The sequence below is a fragment of the Mya arenaria genome, chromosome 8, assembly GCF_026914265.1.
Source record: "Mya arenaria isolate MELC-2E11 chromosome 8, ASM2691426v1".
NCBI classification, from domain to species: domain Eukaryota; kingdom Metazoa; phylum Mollusca; class Bivalvia; order Myida; family Myidae; genus Mya; species Mya arenaria.
Window position 1 is genome coordinate 53,915,376 of NC_069129.1, and position 16,230 is coordinate 53,931,605.

Consider the following 16,230-nt stretch of genomic DNA (forward strand, 5'->3'; position numbering starts at 1 on the left):
GACCCTACATGTAAAAGCATGACCATTTTAGTACTTCAAGTGTCTGTGCAGAAAAATAAAGCGGATGCATTTGTATACCACCGCGTGACACACTAAATATGCAAATGTATATTTTCAGTCTTTATTTTAAGAGTGCGAAATACATGTATATATGTTTGGGGAAATTATGTGACAGAAGGAGGCCATGTCATGGCAAAAAATGGCTATACTATAAATATGGATCCCTGCAATCTTGAGAAGCTTGTCATTGTCAGATAAACAAAATTATTTTTGCTATGAAATAATTGTTTAACAAAAACAAAAGTACGTTGATTGACAAAAATACTAGTATGTAATAAATTGGTGTGAAGCCTAGTCGGGTGGGGTGGGGGTGGGGGTGCTGTTAGCCAGAGTGCATACACATAGACAAGTCCAGCTTCCCTTTTTAAGACTAACACCTTACAATAAGTAATGCCAATGGTTATTTTATTAATTCAGATTCCATTTGGACCAATATAAAATTCATTACAATGGGCTTCTTGATAACCAACGTCACGGCAGACTGTTGTTGCCTATGTGTATTCAACCCATGTCTGACTCATCTGGAGTCACCCAGGGATATTTACTGAGGCCACTACTCTTTCTAGTCTACATACATATGACCTTTTTAAGAATGTTCAATCCAAAGTCAGGGTTTTATTCAAACGACACTGCAATTTATTCAACTCTCTCAACATATACCCAATCAAGAATTTTCCACACAGATCTTGATATACTTAAATTGGAGCCATGAATGGGACGTGGAAGTGAACCCATCCAAATGTCAAGTCGTTCACATATTAAACAAGGGTCAAACACAGTGCACCGTACACCGGCCATTGCTTACCAGAAGCTGTACCATCAGCAAAATAATTTGGGTGTCGACCTGTCCTCAAAACAATCTTGGGATAGACATATAATTCGGCATCTCTTAGACAGTATTATAAAACAACACATTGGGCTTTCTGAGGAGAAACATTAAGGTACACTTTGAACCACTGGAATATTCTTCCTCGGGAAGGTTTTGTCCGTCCTCAGCTTAAATATTGCTCCACAGTTTGGTATCCTTTCACTGATACCCACATATACCCACTTGAATGCGTCCAACGTAGGACCGGCTGCCCGATGGGCAAAACATGACCTTATCCCACTGCCAAGATCATCGGCGACATTATCAAAACTCCCTTTTACAGATTAGTATCTGCCACCACCGACTATTACAATTTCTCCTTCTTCACAAAGTCTGTCTTCCATTGGAACAACCTCCCACCGAACATGAGACTTGGCACGCAGATGTCTAGGTGCCTAGTAGGGGTTTGACATTAATGGAATGAAAAGATAGACAGACGCATCACGCCATTATATTGTTTTTATAGTGGTGCGTAACCTCATCAGCGGATAACATTGTCGATGAATTTCCAGCGAGACCACCGAAGTTGTTTCACTTCCGGGTCACAGTGTGACAGTTGCTAGGACCGCTTACGATGAAATGTTGTAAGATTTTATCAGGAAAATGAATAAAATATCGATTTTTGTAAAGTGACAACTGTGCCTTCGATGACTGGTCATTAAACCTGATTAAGCAGCAATAGTTTCCACTAATGTCATGTCATTTTGCTTTTGAAACATCTTTAAACGGACCAGACATCCAGTAAGTGTCACGTACTGTGTCTGGATTTTATCAAAACTGTGACTCTTAACACTTTTAGTGAAAGCGTCGTATTATTATTTTTTGTGTTAATTATTGGACTAAGACATAAAAAATTGAAGGCATTGCTACTGCTTTAAATTTGAATCAGTGTAAAAATAGTGATGATTGAAAAGTAATAGAACTTTTGTGGAAGTTTAGAGAAAGCGATATCACAAACCATAACTTTATGTAAAAAAAAACATGTCTGTTTTAGTAGATAGAAAAAACTTGCAAAATAAGCCTCCTATATGTATTCAATCATTGAAAACACCTCCTTCAAAAATAGGAACTCCAAAGCGTAAAAAGAAAAACAAGAGAATTAAATTAAGAAGAACATGTGTGTCCATGTCTTCCATTGTTCAGTTAGATAATGAAAACAACAACAATAATAGATACTCTAATACAAATTCAAGAGAAAGTCTCCATAGGAACTTTTGTGCGGAGACATCTCAGAGCAATTCTTTCATAAGACACCTGTATCAACCTATGCGGTCCACAGACAGCGAATCTTCAGCATCAACAACCAGACTTCCAAAGCTTCCTTCCAAATGCTCCACACCAACACCATCGTTAACATCTCAGTCTTCCAGAACGATAGACGGCACACCTCGATCATCAGTGGGGTGCCGACTGCCTGTTACTCTTCCTGCAAACTTGCAACCAGGCGCCCATGAACGAAGAAGAAAACTGCCAATTCTTGCTGCAATTAAACCTGAGAATGAGAAATCTGAAAGAGACAGGTTCATAAGAGCAAACTTTAATTACAACCCGTTTTTTATTTACAAATTCCCTGCTGATGCGGAGGCATTGGAGAGGTTTGGGAAACCATCAGATAAATATATGAATATTGTAAGTATGGCCAGGTATACATGTATGCTATCCAATCTTTAAATAATTCTTTGGTACTGTAAAGTGCAGTTATATTTTTTAGGTAACCTCAGAGCATTTTTACCAGTAATGGGGAAGATACCCTAGCCCTTTTTGTGGGGAAAAATGATTTGGACAATTTAGTTTTACAAATGGAGTAAAATTACAATAACACAGCAAATATATCACCCAGAAACATCATTTAATGAAATGTGAGATTCACGCTATATAAAATTAATTTTTATTTTTTTAAATTTTTTTTATAGTGAGGAATTTCAGTGGACATTTTAGGGGGAAAAACAGGGTCTGGCTCTCGGGGAAGTAGTCAGGTATCGGCTGCAAAGAAGGTTAACCATACCAGCCTAAAATACCTTGAAGTTTCTATGGTGCTAACTTTTTTTTTAATATCAAAATATAATAATTTATTTCAAAAATTGCTACATAATTATATATTATCTTTTATTTCATTGCTTCAATAAGCCACTCAGAGCCCATTGTTTTGTGCACTCTGATTTGGTTATTGGTAAATTGGTTATTAGCTCTCACACCCTAGGAATACATTTGTATTATTGTTATTACATGAACTAAATCCTATAATAATATATTGGTAAAGAGATTCTTACTGAGCCATTAAACATGTGTTTAATTATATCAATAGCAATCTGCACTTAACTTATTCAAAAACTGTTTTTCATTAATAATAGGAATAATGAACACAGAAGCAAAGTTCAATATTTAATCTTCAAGCTCTATTGATTGTACAATAGTAATCCCCAATGTATTGTTTCAAAGGAAATTTAAATTCCACTCAGATGAGATAATTCATGGTTCTCATATTTCTATTTGTTATGAAATTTCTAAACCTTTTTGACTATGCTTTATTGTATTCACTTGATATTATTCTTTTAATATCATTGTCTGATATTTGATTAAATAGTAAGAATCGTTTGACTGGGAGTTACTTGATGATGAAGCATATCGTAATATTTGTATTCCAGATACATGCGTGGGTGCAGAAATTGTGCCTTATTATTTAACCAAATAAATCTATCAAAAAGTTGCAAACTGCACAAGATGTGAGGGATGGCCACAATATATCTTGAAAAAATAGAAACAAACATGAATTTTAACAATTAACAAAACAGAATAATTATTTACTGATAACAAAACTAATAATAGAAAATGAACTTTGTTTTGAAGTAATTTAACAACTTATCTTCTCAATCATAAAAGCAAAATGTATTAATGTTAACAATCAGTATTTCCTGATGTGTGACATCAGATCATGGGTGCATGGTAGTAAACTTGTTTCAATGATACTCATGACAAAACAATTGAGTGATCAATGCTCCAGGAACAAGGATCTTAAAATGTTTTGTTCTTATTTTATAGCAGTGTGACCTTTGTAAATATTAGATATAGCTTTAAAACATTGAACACTTATGTAACTTGTGCATTGAAAAGTAAGGCATTATTTTTAGAGGAATTTTGTTCTGAAATCTATCACTTAATAATTAAAAGATCTTTTTATTATTTTCCCGCGATTATACCTTTGTGTGGGTGAATAAAATACTTATTTTGGGACTAATGAAAATTGAATAATTAGTTTTATTATACATCATAAAACGCTTGGTCACTGTATCTATTTTGTAGGATTAATTGACTGATATTGAATAATTTATTTAAAGGATTTTATAACTAAATGCATTTGACGAAAGCTCAACGATAAGGTGAAATCTGAACCTACATGGAAACATCAATTCTAATGAGCTTTTCAACATTAACAATTCACATTATTATATTATACATATAATCTGCAAGTTTGCAAATGAAAAATGATATTTAAACAAACACACACTATATTGGCATTAGGAGACTGTACACCCTGTATTGGCATTAGGAGACTGTACACACTGAATTGGCATTAGGAGACTGTACACTCTGTATTGGCATTAGGAGACTGTACACACTGTATTGGCATTAGGAGACAGTACACTCTGTATTGGCATTAGGACTGACTGTACACACTGTATTGGCATTAGGAGACTGTACACTCTGTATTGGCATTAGAAGACTGTACACCCTGTATTGTCATTAGGAGACTGTACACCCTGTATTGGCATTAGGAGACTGTACACCCTGTATTGGCATTAGGAGGCTGTACACACTGTATTGGCATTAGGAGACTGTACACACTGTATTGTCATTAGGAGACTGTACACCCTGTATTGGCTTTAGGAAACTGTACACACTGTATTGGCATTGGGAGACTGTACACATTGTAATCGCATTAGGAGAAAAGCAAAAAAAATACACCTACCCTTTGAAATTAATCTAAGACGTAGAAAGGGTGAAAGTTTGGGACCATCAAATGCAGAGCAATTATCAAATGTTTGCATTAACCAACACTGCTTAATCAGTGGAGGAAATTGCTCAATCAGGGGACAAGGGGATTCCTCTTCAGCGTTTTCCGATCGGGTAACAATTGTCAATTTCTTGCCTGATCAGAAAAGAAAAAAATTGTCAAATTCTTACCCAATCAAGAAACAAAATGCCCATTTTTAATATACTGTAACGTTCGACGTCAAACAAGGACAGCAGATCCCTTCAGGGAAAAGCATGCTCAACCCTGAAGGGGTCCCCTGGTCTTTATATACAGTAAATTCTCAATCCAAACAGAGCCCTGGCTTTGCTAATTTGCATATGTCCAACCAAGTAAACATACGTACTATGAACATACTTCCGTCTATAACGGAATGTATACTATGAACGCACATCCGCCGCCTACAGCAGACCGTTACAATACCTTATTAAAATTAACATGTGCATAAGGATGCTAAGTCTACTGACAAACTAACCCATGGTTGTGTACTAGCAAGATAGATCTAAAATCCTACCATTCAGTATTTTCTTAAATTTCCCTATTTTTGAGATATCTGTTCTTTTCAATATGTTTAATGATTTGAAAGGGTTTGTTTCCCAATTGGGAAGCAAAAACTACCATGCAGTGAAACAACTACCGGTACTCAGGCTCAACTAGAATTTACACATCAAGTTTATATTGCTACTTTGATGTATGAAAATGTTTTTCACAAAATACTAAGCATATGCTAGGCCCCAATATCTGAAATATGGGTTCATTAAACAAATCAATTTGGATAGCAAGGTTTTAGATCTATCTTTCTAGTATGCAACCATGGTTTTGGATTGACTGTAGACTGAATAATTGAATGCACAGGATAAGTTCACTTACGGTAGGTATATGAAAAATGGGCATTTTTTTCTGATTGGGCTTGACAAATAATTCCAGATCAGGAAAAACTGATGGTGAATGCTCTTGTGATCGGGCAATTTCCTCTACTGAAAATTGTAGAACATCTTTTCCGAGCTTTTTCTCTGAAGGTTTACACATTGACAAATATTTCCTGATCAGGCAATTTCCTCCACTGCAAATTGTAGAACATTGTTTCCCAGCCTTTTCTCTGAAAGTTAAGACATTGAAAAATGTTTCCTGATGAGGAATCTGATAGGAAATCCTCCTGTTTCCCAATCAGACAATTTCCTCCTCCAAAAATCGAAGAACATCGTTTTTAAGCCTTTGCTCTGAAAGTCAACTAGGTATCAATCCTCTCTTTGTGGGAATCAATGTTAGATGCAAGATAGTCTGGGGACATTTAATTATCTCCATTACTTGCCAGACAGACATTTGTTTCTTGGAATCATGCATTAAAGCCATTCCACTCTGCTGCACATATAAATGGAATCAATAGCCAGTAGACATCTGAGTAGGTGGGATAGACAGAGAAATTACCATACAACATTAAATGACCAGGCGACTAAAAGTACATTGTTGTTGATATTGTTTACTGTATGAATCATTCCAAAGGTCACGATCCCAATGCATTTTAAATGTACTTTATACGAAAAGTACAAATGTTTTCCATCATAAAAATAAGTTGCTAGTATAGATACAGTGTTTTTTTCCACATTTAAGGGAATATTGGCGGGGCCCTTTGATATGGGAAAAATAGCTTTGTTTTGGCAAAATGGGAATAATACTAACATGATTCAAATAATGTTCAACTTTTTTGCAAACCTTTTATTCAACAAACCTATGGTAATGTTCATGAATGGCACTATATTGGTACAATTACTAAGTGTAAGGAGGTCAATGCTCCTCTCAAACAACAACAAAACTCCGTTTTTAGAAGCGGACTTGGGCCGAATTTTGGCCACAAAAGGGCTGAAAAAATACACTGAAATATTAGTGAATTGGCTGAAACTTTCATTGCTAAGTATTTGAACCAATTTTGAGCATGAGTTATCCTTCCTTCCGCTTGTTTCAGGCAATCATGATAATGGAGAATGCCATGAACAAATACGGCTCCTATGAACTGTTTGAAGAGCAGACGGGGGGTAAAATACTTGAGCGGAGCAGCATCATGGCCTTAATTCAGCGCTACCTTAAGCGTGAAGAACTGGAGAGAGAGATCATAGTATAAAACAGTTCTTTATTATAATATGAAATACATAATTTTACTTCTTTTGCTTAATGATGATAAAATCACGAGGACATTTCTTGGACAAACAAATAAACAAAGCGGATGTAATCAATACAATCTAACATTGTTTTGGTCAAATTCTGCATTTAAGGCAGAAAAAAGTTATGGAAAAATCCATCATGTACATTGTTAAGTGTTTGAGTTACATTATATTGTATCAAGAATTCATGAATAAAAAAAATGTTTTAAAAAACAGCTAATGTGCAATCATTTATTTGCAAACTTAACCAGTCATTATCAATTTAAGTACAGTGAAAACTAGTTGCTTAAAAGTTAATATACTCTCATACATTTCACATATGAAATTCTTCAGGTGAATCTTTCCGAGGACTTGTTGTCTCGGGGCTCAATGACGCGGTCGAAGGGCAAACCCATGCTGAATGTGAGGGTGATCAACCTACGGGAGTACTGGGTCGAGGGGCTACTCAGACATGAGATTGGTAAATGATTGTCAAATACTCTTCTTGAATCATTTGTAACTCATTGGCTTGCATGCTAATTAGTCGATTTATAATGTTTTTATTTATAATATTTGTACTTTTTCATTTATATGTCATTTGCGTGCATGCATAATAATCCATCTGTACCTTTTTTATTTATAACTTGTTTGCTTGCAAGCTAAATAATCAATTTGTACTGTTTTCATTTATAACTAAGACATGCCCATGGAGTCAGGATGGGCCCTGCCCCAGGGCTGCTAAAGCCCAAATCAAATTAAATTGCTTTTCCAGGCACTCATTACCTGCGGAGCTACAACAACAAGTACCAGGAGTGGTACAACTGGAAGATCCGCAAGGACCTGGGCATGAAACCTGCCAATCCCACGGAGGAGGGCCTGGCCTCCCTACATAGTGTGCTCCTCAGAAAGGACCCTTGTCTCTGGAGAATTTGCCTGCTCTACTATGTGGCCTACAAGTCCGCTTTCTTGTCCTTGAAGGAACTGTTTCATGACCTTGGGCAGTATGTGTCAGACCCGATAGCAAGATGGGATTATTGCATGCGGGCAAAGCGAGGACAGACTGATACTTCACAAGCCGGTATTGTCTGCTGTTTCACTTGTTATTATCACTAATATGGGTAGCCTTATAGACAAGCATTTTGTATTTGCACGCTGAAATAAGAGAGAGAGAATGCTTTTTTTGCACAATGTACATGTACGAGAATAACTAGGAATTTAGTATTTTTTGAGGAGTGATTGCCCCCTTTCAGCTTTGTTCACATGTTTAACATGATAAAATACAGTTAAGTTCAACTCTGGTTACAAATCACTATTTGTTGACGGAGTTATGTCACTTTTTCAACTAGAATTTGCCGAAAAAGCTGTTCAGACGATATCTAATTACACAGTGATGATAGATTTAAATAATTGTTGGTACGCATGTTTAATAACACCATACCCCATACTGGTCAAGATCAACTTTGGTTACAATCCATGAATATTTGAAGGGGTTATGGCCCATTTTCGAAGAAATAGTTTCTATTCCTGTGTCAAGGCGGTTTTCGGGAGTATTTCTCATTTTAGTTACAACTCTACCTATTATTTTGCGTTAAATGCAATGAATAGCGAATACTAGTTTCCCACTTAAGCCTCCTGAACATCAACATACTTATAACATTATTTCATAACAAACCTCATTGTTACAAACTTACTTCTCCAGGAGGTTTCTGCAAGGATCAAGTCTACTTAGAAGGTGCTCTACAGATCCTAAAGAACCGTAAGATGATCGATTTTCACCTGCTGGTTCAGATGGGTAAGATCGATTGGGAAGACATTCGCAAGGTGGATCTGCTCGCCAACCTCGATGAGACCAAGGTGCCGTGCTTCATGCAGGATCTGCCCGCCTACCACAAGTACTTGGACAAGATCTGTGAATCAAATGGGCTCACTGAAGAAGTGCTAGACTCCGTGTGACTGGTTACATACGCTCATCTTTGGATATTTAGATAGATAATGGGTTCATTTGCCATTTTAGGATGAATAATGTGTAACATTTCTGCCACACTTCATTTACAATAATTTTTGTGTTTGACTACACAAATCAGAATTCTCTGGTCCAGCAAATTAAGGGAACAATAGGGTGACAACATTACAAAAGTACTTCTCATGTTATGATATCTAATCCTATATAGCATTGTAATTTTGAGCATATTAATTTCCCAGCATTTCATGTTATCTTGTTTAACACGAAAGAATACAGTCAAGTGTGACTGTGATTACAAACTACTATTTTTCGTGGAGTTATGTCACATTTCAACTTAGAATTTGCAAATTTGCCCATATTGTTAACATGAACAATTCCAACTGGTTTAATAGATTTTAAAGTATGATTTTCATGAACATTAAATGTGTTAATGCAGTTATTGTTCTAAAAACAAATGATGTATAAAGATATTGTTGATGTAAGTTTGAAGGCTATGTTTTAAATGTAATTGCTTGTCCCTGTAGTTTCGAACATATCTTATTGACAATGTATTATTTATTCACTCATCCATTTTTCTTTAAATACAGTTTAAGGAATTTCATGATATTTCATAAGAATACAGCCAATTGATTAAATAATGAATATTCCACATCTTTTTCCATATTTCTGACTTATGTTTCATTGACAGTCAAAATATATATCAGTTTAAGGGTATATGATTTATACAATTGAAAAAGATGATGATGGTTTAATTGTGAATCCTAATCATTATTTGTGTGCCAAAATAGTATTTAAGTCTATTGTGTTGTTGTTATTGTATTTTTTTTTAATATATTTTAAATGCAGTTTTATTGCATGACTGTAATAGATATTATTAATAAAATATAATCATGAAATCAGACTTAAAATGGCAAATATTTTGTATTTAATTTGTATACAAAAATTCTGTTACTGTTTAAGCACTTACATTTTGCTGCACTTCTAGTTGATTTACATAGCAAGTACAATCAAGTATGGTACAAGTATCACAATGTTATTTTAAGACTGAAAACAGGACATGTCTGTGATTAATCACATGATATCAATTGATTTTGTTTAGTATAGAACATTATATACTGACTATGGACCATTTTGTCCTGTTCCTTTGTATGTACTGTACGTTGTATTATTTATGTTTGTGCAATGTGTTGACATCAATGTCGTTGTTGTCGTTATTGTTTTTATAGATAAACATATTTTTTTTTAAACTACATAACAACTTTGCATTTTTAAGAACATTTTGTAGTTCTTCTGTAACTGTTTTTTAATCTTAATTGTTAATTTACTTAAGTTAATTTTATTCCCATTTTGTTTATTTGTTCTATGGGTCAGTCTATGCATTGAAATATAAAAAGGACTGTTGTCTCAGTTTCATTGAATTTCTTTACATAAGCATGCTTGTTTTTTGAGGATTTTATTAGGTAATAAGGGTTAACGATAAAGTTGTGGTGGAACCATCTCAATTAGTAAAGTAATCGACCAGCTACTACTTTTTCTACTTAGAAATCACTTAATTTTCATACTTTGAACATGTCAAATTGCCATTTGAACCGTCTTTTTGTGGCAGGCAGCTGATATTTTTTAGAACACTGGGTACAGTTTTATTCTTGGTGTCATCATTGATGTTGTATTTACATGTACATGAAACTCTGTACAAATGTTGCAGGATTGCAGGAGGCAAAGGTAACATGTATAGCAAGGCCCATAACTGTGGTTTAAATAATTGTTGGGTTTAGCCCCTTAATTGACTCTGAAATCAAACTGATAAGCGACGTGGTGCTCATGTTAGGGAGTCAAACATTGTCCTTTGTCCTATGTAAACAATGCTTGATAATTGAATATCTTATATGTCAAAGTATCTGATAAGTATCTGATATTGTTTTGATATGTGCTGAACAAGATATTTACAAATTCCACTCACTCTTTATTTGACAATGCAGTTCTTAGCAGTTTTCTAACAGAGCTCTTTACAATACATACCCACACAGTGGTTTATGGTCAGACAATTGTTACTGTATTTACAGTGTGGCATCCATTTACTGTACCTCTGAAATCCATGAGGACTGCTCCGGCAAGTTCAGTTGTATGTCTTTGTAACAGCTCTATATGCACTGTGTGGCATCTTATCACTTCCAGTAGGACAATCTGATCGTTTATGTGCATTCCAAAACACATATGATTAATTATTTTACATAGATATATTGTGTTATTTCAGACTTTATTAATTTTACTATTTATTGTTTTATCTTTTTGTTAACAAAAGCATTACTGTACCGATTTTGTTTGTAAAACCATAATTAGTCTGTGGTGTTTTTGCCTATGTTAGAAATAAACATGAAACCCCATTTTTGTGATCATCTTATATAGGGTCGATTGTTCAGAACTTTGTTATAGTTAACAACGTCAAAGTTGTTTACGTTTAAAGGTGAACCATCTGATGATGTGCTTATATATTTAAATAACAGCTGAAATAGTTCTTGTTTGAAATACTGCAAATTACAAGTCATTCAGAATTCAGACATTCAGAGCAGTAGATATTTGAAAGTTAACAACAATTAATGACGTTAACAATGTTGCTAATTCTGAACTAATTGGGCCCATAGATCGGTTAGACCCTTTATGACTAAGCACTCGTAGAGGTGTCCACATGTACATGCAGTGTTCAACAACAGCGGATATTCACTTCTAATTGCAAGTCTGTCCTTTAATTTCTACTTCATGTACTTATACATCACAATGGTTTCAGTATTCATTAATACAGCTTTAGTATGCACACATTTGTATATGGAGGGAATATTGCTTATTGCTTTTGTAAGTTTAGGGTGTTTGTTAAAGAGTTATGGAAGGTTGCTGCACCCTGTCCCGTTTTTGGTAGCACTCTTCTGCCCTCATGAAGGCCAGCATCTGCACCCTCTTGCCTTCATAGAATTAAATGCTTAGGATAATAAAAAAATCTGTTGTTTTGATTAAAACTTAAAATGTTATTATAAATACCTACAAACTTGACATATTTGTCAGTTGAAACCTATTGTTACTTCAATTAAGCACAATTCCTACATTTTTTTTAAATTCATAATGTTCAAATTCTTCACTGCCAAACACGATGTGCCCTTTTCTCCCCTTTAAAAAACCTCGCTTTAACCCTAAAGTTGGTCGGAATGTAGGTTTTGGACTTCTCATTTCAATTCAACACCATAGTACAATGGTCTAGGATAATGAGGTCAGTGAATGAATACCCTTGACCAGAAGATGACCCCTATATTTAATATTTAATTTTGTCTTGAAACTCAATAAAATTGCTCAAACCTTTTTTCTGCCTACTAAACAAAGCAGTAATAAATTGTTGCAGAGTTATGCAGTTTGCATTGACCTGTTGCTTTTGGGTCAGTAGGTCAAAGATCAAAATAATGGTGACATTTTGAAAACATTGATGAGACAGTGACTAGAGCATATAATATTTCAAGGAGACAACAGAGCTCCATATCACTTGCAGATAGCTTGTCATTCACAAATAGATCACCATATTTATTTGGAGTTCGGTGATAGAAGGATAAGGTCATAATTTTGCTTTTTGTCAGTATAAAGCAAAAGGCTTGACTTCGATTTTGGAAACTTTATTTGTTGCCTGGTGCCATGATTATGAACAGTCTTAAGTCCAAGTCTAGACTCAGAAAAACACTTTTATTGAATTACAAAGTACCATATTTATTCAATTTCTAAAAAATACATAAATAAAAGTAAAACATTCAAATAGTAATATATTTCAGTAAATTTCACCATCAATGCTTTGATAGAAGGAAAATTACAATGAAATGAAGTTTTGCCATACTGAGTCTTGAGTCTGAACTCAGACTTGAGACTGTTCGTAATCACTGCCCCTTGCCACCAGTTGAAACTATATTGGGCAAATCATATAGTCAATTTTAATATCAGTAGATTCAAAGGTTTAGGTCACCTTAAACAATTTGAACATTTTGTCTGCCTTTAGATATAATTAATACATCAAAAATGATTGTTGGTCCATATGCATTGAACCAAGTTGACATTTGGCAGATGGGCTTGCATTTCTAGTTTCCAATGTGTTTTTGAATCAAATTCATTGCTTGCTACCAATATAATTGCATACAGCATACTGGTATCATACCGATTGAACTGGTAATTTACAGCATAGTGGAAAGCTTACATAACACTGGTAGAATACAACATACTGGTAACATACAACATACTGGTAGCTAACAACATACTGGTAGCTGACATCATACCAGTACCATACAACATACTGTAACTGGTAGTTAGCAACGTACTGGTACCCTACATCATACTGGTACCTTACCTCATACTTGTACCTTTTTCAAACTGGTAGCTTATATCATACTGGTAGCTTACACCATACTGGTAGCTTACATCATACTGGTAGCATACAACATACTGGTAGCATACATCATACTGGTAGCTTACAACATACTGGAAGCTTACATCATACTGGAAGCTTACATCATACTGGTAGCTTACATCATACTGGTAGCTAACATCATACTGGTAGCTTACAACATACTGGTAGAAAACATCGTACTGGTAGCTAACATCATACTAGTATCTAACATCATACTGGTAGCTTACATCACACTGGTAGCTTACAACATACTGGTAGCTTACATCATACTGGTAGCATACATCATACTGGTAGCTTACAACATACTGGTAGCATACATCATACTGGTAGCATACATCATACTGGGTAGCTTACAACATACTGGTAGCTTATAACATACTGAGAATTTGCATCATACTGGTAGCTTACATCATACTGGTAACTTGCAACATACTGGTAGCTTACATCATACTGGTTGCTTACATCATACTGGTAGCTAACATCATACTGGTAGCTTGCAACATGCTATAAGCATACAACATACTGAAAGCATACAACATACTGGCAGCCTACAACATACTGGTAACTTACAGGAAATTGGTAGCTAACATCATACTGGTAGCTTGCAACATGCTAGTAGCATACAACATACTGGTAACATACAATATACTGATAGCATACAACATACTGGTAGCTTACCACATACTTGTAGCTTACATAATACTGGTAGCTAACAGCATGCTAGTAGTATACAATATACTGATAGCATACAACATACTGGTAGCATACAAAATACTGGTTGCTTACCACATACTGGTAGCATACAACTTTAGTAAAAGCTTACAACATACTGGTAGCTTACATACTGGTAGCTTACCACACACTGGTAGCTTACCACATACTTGAAGCTTACAAAATACTGGTACCTTACATCATACTGATAGCTTACAACATACTGGTAGCTTACAACATGCTGGTAGCTTACCACATTCAGTAGCATATAATATACTGGTAGCTTACAACTAACTGGTAGCTTACACCATGCTGGTAGCATACCATATACTGGTATCAAACAGCAAACTAGAAGCTTACAACAAACAGGTTGGAAACAACATACTGGTAGGATACAGTACACCTTAACAAGTTAGGTAGTTCGTTAAAACAACAAAGTAACTTGTATAAATGACTGCTTATCTTGTTTAAACGACTTACGTAAATTGAAACAAGAGCGGTCATAAGACAGCGCGCTCGACTACCCCGCTTTGACTTAGAAGTGAATACAATAACGATGTAATATTACCAAGTTTGGTCTCTTTATGTCAAACCTAACTAAAATTATTCAATACATATGGTGACTTTGATGCTACCCTTCCACCAGTCCGCTCGAACAATGACGCAAGTCATTCAAATAATTGATTTCCCATTATGAAAATGTGGTTAAGAATATACAAATATGCCTTTCAAAAGAAATTAAAATAAAAAAAAAACAAAAAAAATCAAAGGCCATAATTTGTATTTAGGGTTAAAATGGAGTTATGTTTCTTGTTGTAAGATGGTCATAAATAATTTTGAATTTTATTAAGTGCATTGAATGAACGGTATAGAAGTTTTTTTATTTAAATCCCAACTTGCCCTTAACTTTAACTCGCCCTAAAACTTTAACCTAACTCAATCAGGGGCCATAACTTGTATTAAGGATAATATGGAGTTGTGTAACCTCATTGTGTGATGGTCCTGAACAACTGTGTGAAGTATGAAGTTAATTGAATGAAGGGTATAGAAGTTATTAATAAATATCCCAACCTGCCTTAAAAATTTAACCTAAGTTCCATAGTCAATCAGGGGCCATAATCTGTGTAAAGGATAATATGGAGTTATCTAACCTCATCATGTGATGGCCCTGAACAACTGTGTGAAGTATTAAGTCAATTGAATTGGACTTATATTGTATTGGATACCTTATATTGTATTTTCTTCCATTGTATTGGACTTATAAGTGAAAATCCCAACTTGCCCTAAAACTTTAACCGTACGCAGACGCTGGGGTGAGTAGTATAGCCCTCCTCATTCTTCGAATAGTCGAGCTAAAAACGACTTAGTAACTCATCAAAATGTATCACATTTAAATGACTTAAAGATTTCCTAAAACATGATTTGCCAATCAGAACTGTGTTTTCTTATAATATGCCTCAAATGGCTGAGGTAAAAGGTGATTTCATAACAAATTTTGATTGGCCAATTATGTCATTTTAGCAAGATATGCATATTGTTCAAACAAGATACTAATCGCTTTTAAAAACAAAACATGTATGTGACCTCATGCCACCATAACTAAGTGGTATGTACATGGAACTTGATTTACTCACTACTAATCCAGGACACAAGTCATGATGTTTCAGCTTAGTTTCAAAAGGAGTTACTAAGATATGTGCATACAAAATGACCAAGATTGGTAAGAAAATGTTGGCAGTCATGTTCAGAAGACAAGGTCAGTTTATTATTTGACTTGACAAATATGATCCTGTTGACCGACTTATATGAAAATAGAAGATGGGGCTGCTAGTTTTCTTCTTTCTGGACATTCATAGCATCCTACCTTTTGACAAGACATGACTAATAATGGACTTTGACTAAGAATGAATGGGTACAGTAATTCTTACTACAGTTTATTAAAATTGGGTGGTCTTATATTTGACCAAATTTCCTGCTTTTTAACCAGACATGACCCATAATCAAACTTGACATGGTCTCAAAGATAAA

General features: G+C 34.9%; 1 protein-coding gene across 1 annotated transcript; it reads left to right on the forward strand.

The window, feature by feature from the left end:
- Window positions 1-1,485: 1,485 nt before the first annotated feature.
- Window positions 1,486-11,431, forward strand: LOC128243512 (microtubule-associated tyrosine carboxypeptidase-like). The gene is made up of 5 exons (XM_052961321.1): window positions 1,486-2,557; window positions 6,922-7,071; window positions 7,451-7,577; window positions 7,869-8,174; window positions 8,796-11,431. The coding sequence occupies exons 1-5, from the start codon at window positions 1,910-1,912 to the stop codon at window positions 9,047-9,049; spliced, it is 1,485 nt and encodes a 494-aa protein (XP_052817281.1). The 5' UTR covers window positions 1,486-1,909; the 3' UTR covers window positions 9,050-11,431.
- The last annotated feature ends 4,799 nt before the right edge of the window (window positions 11,432-16,230 follow it).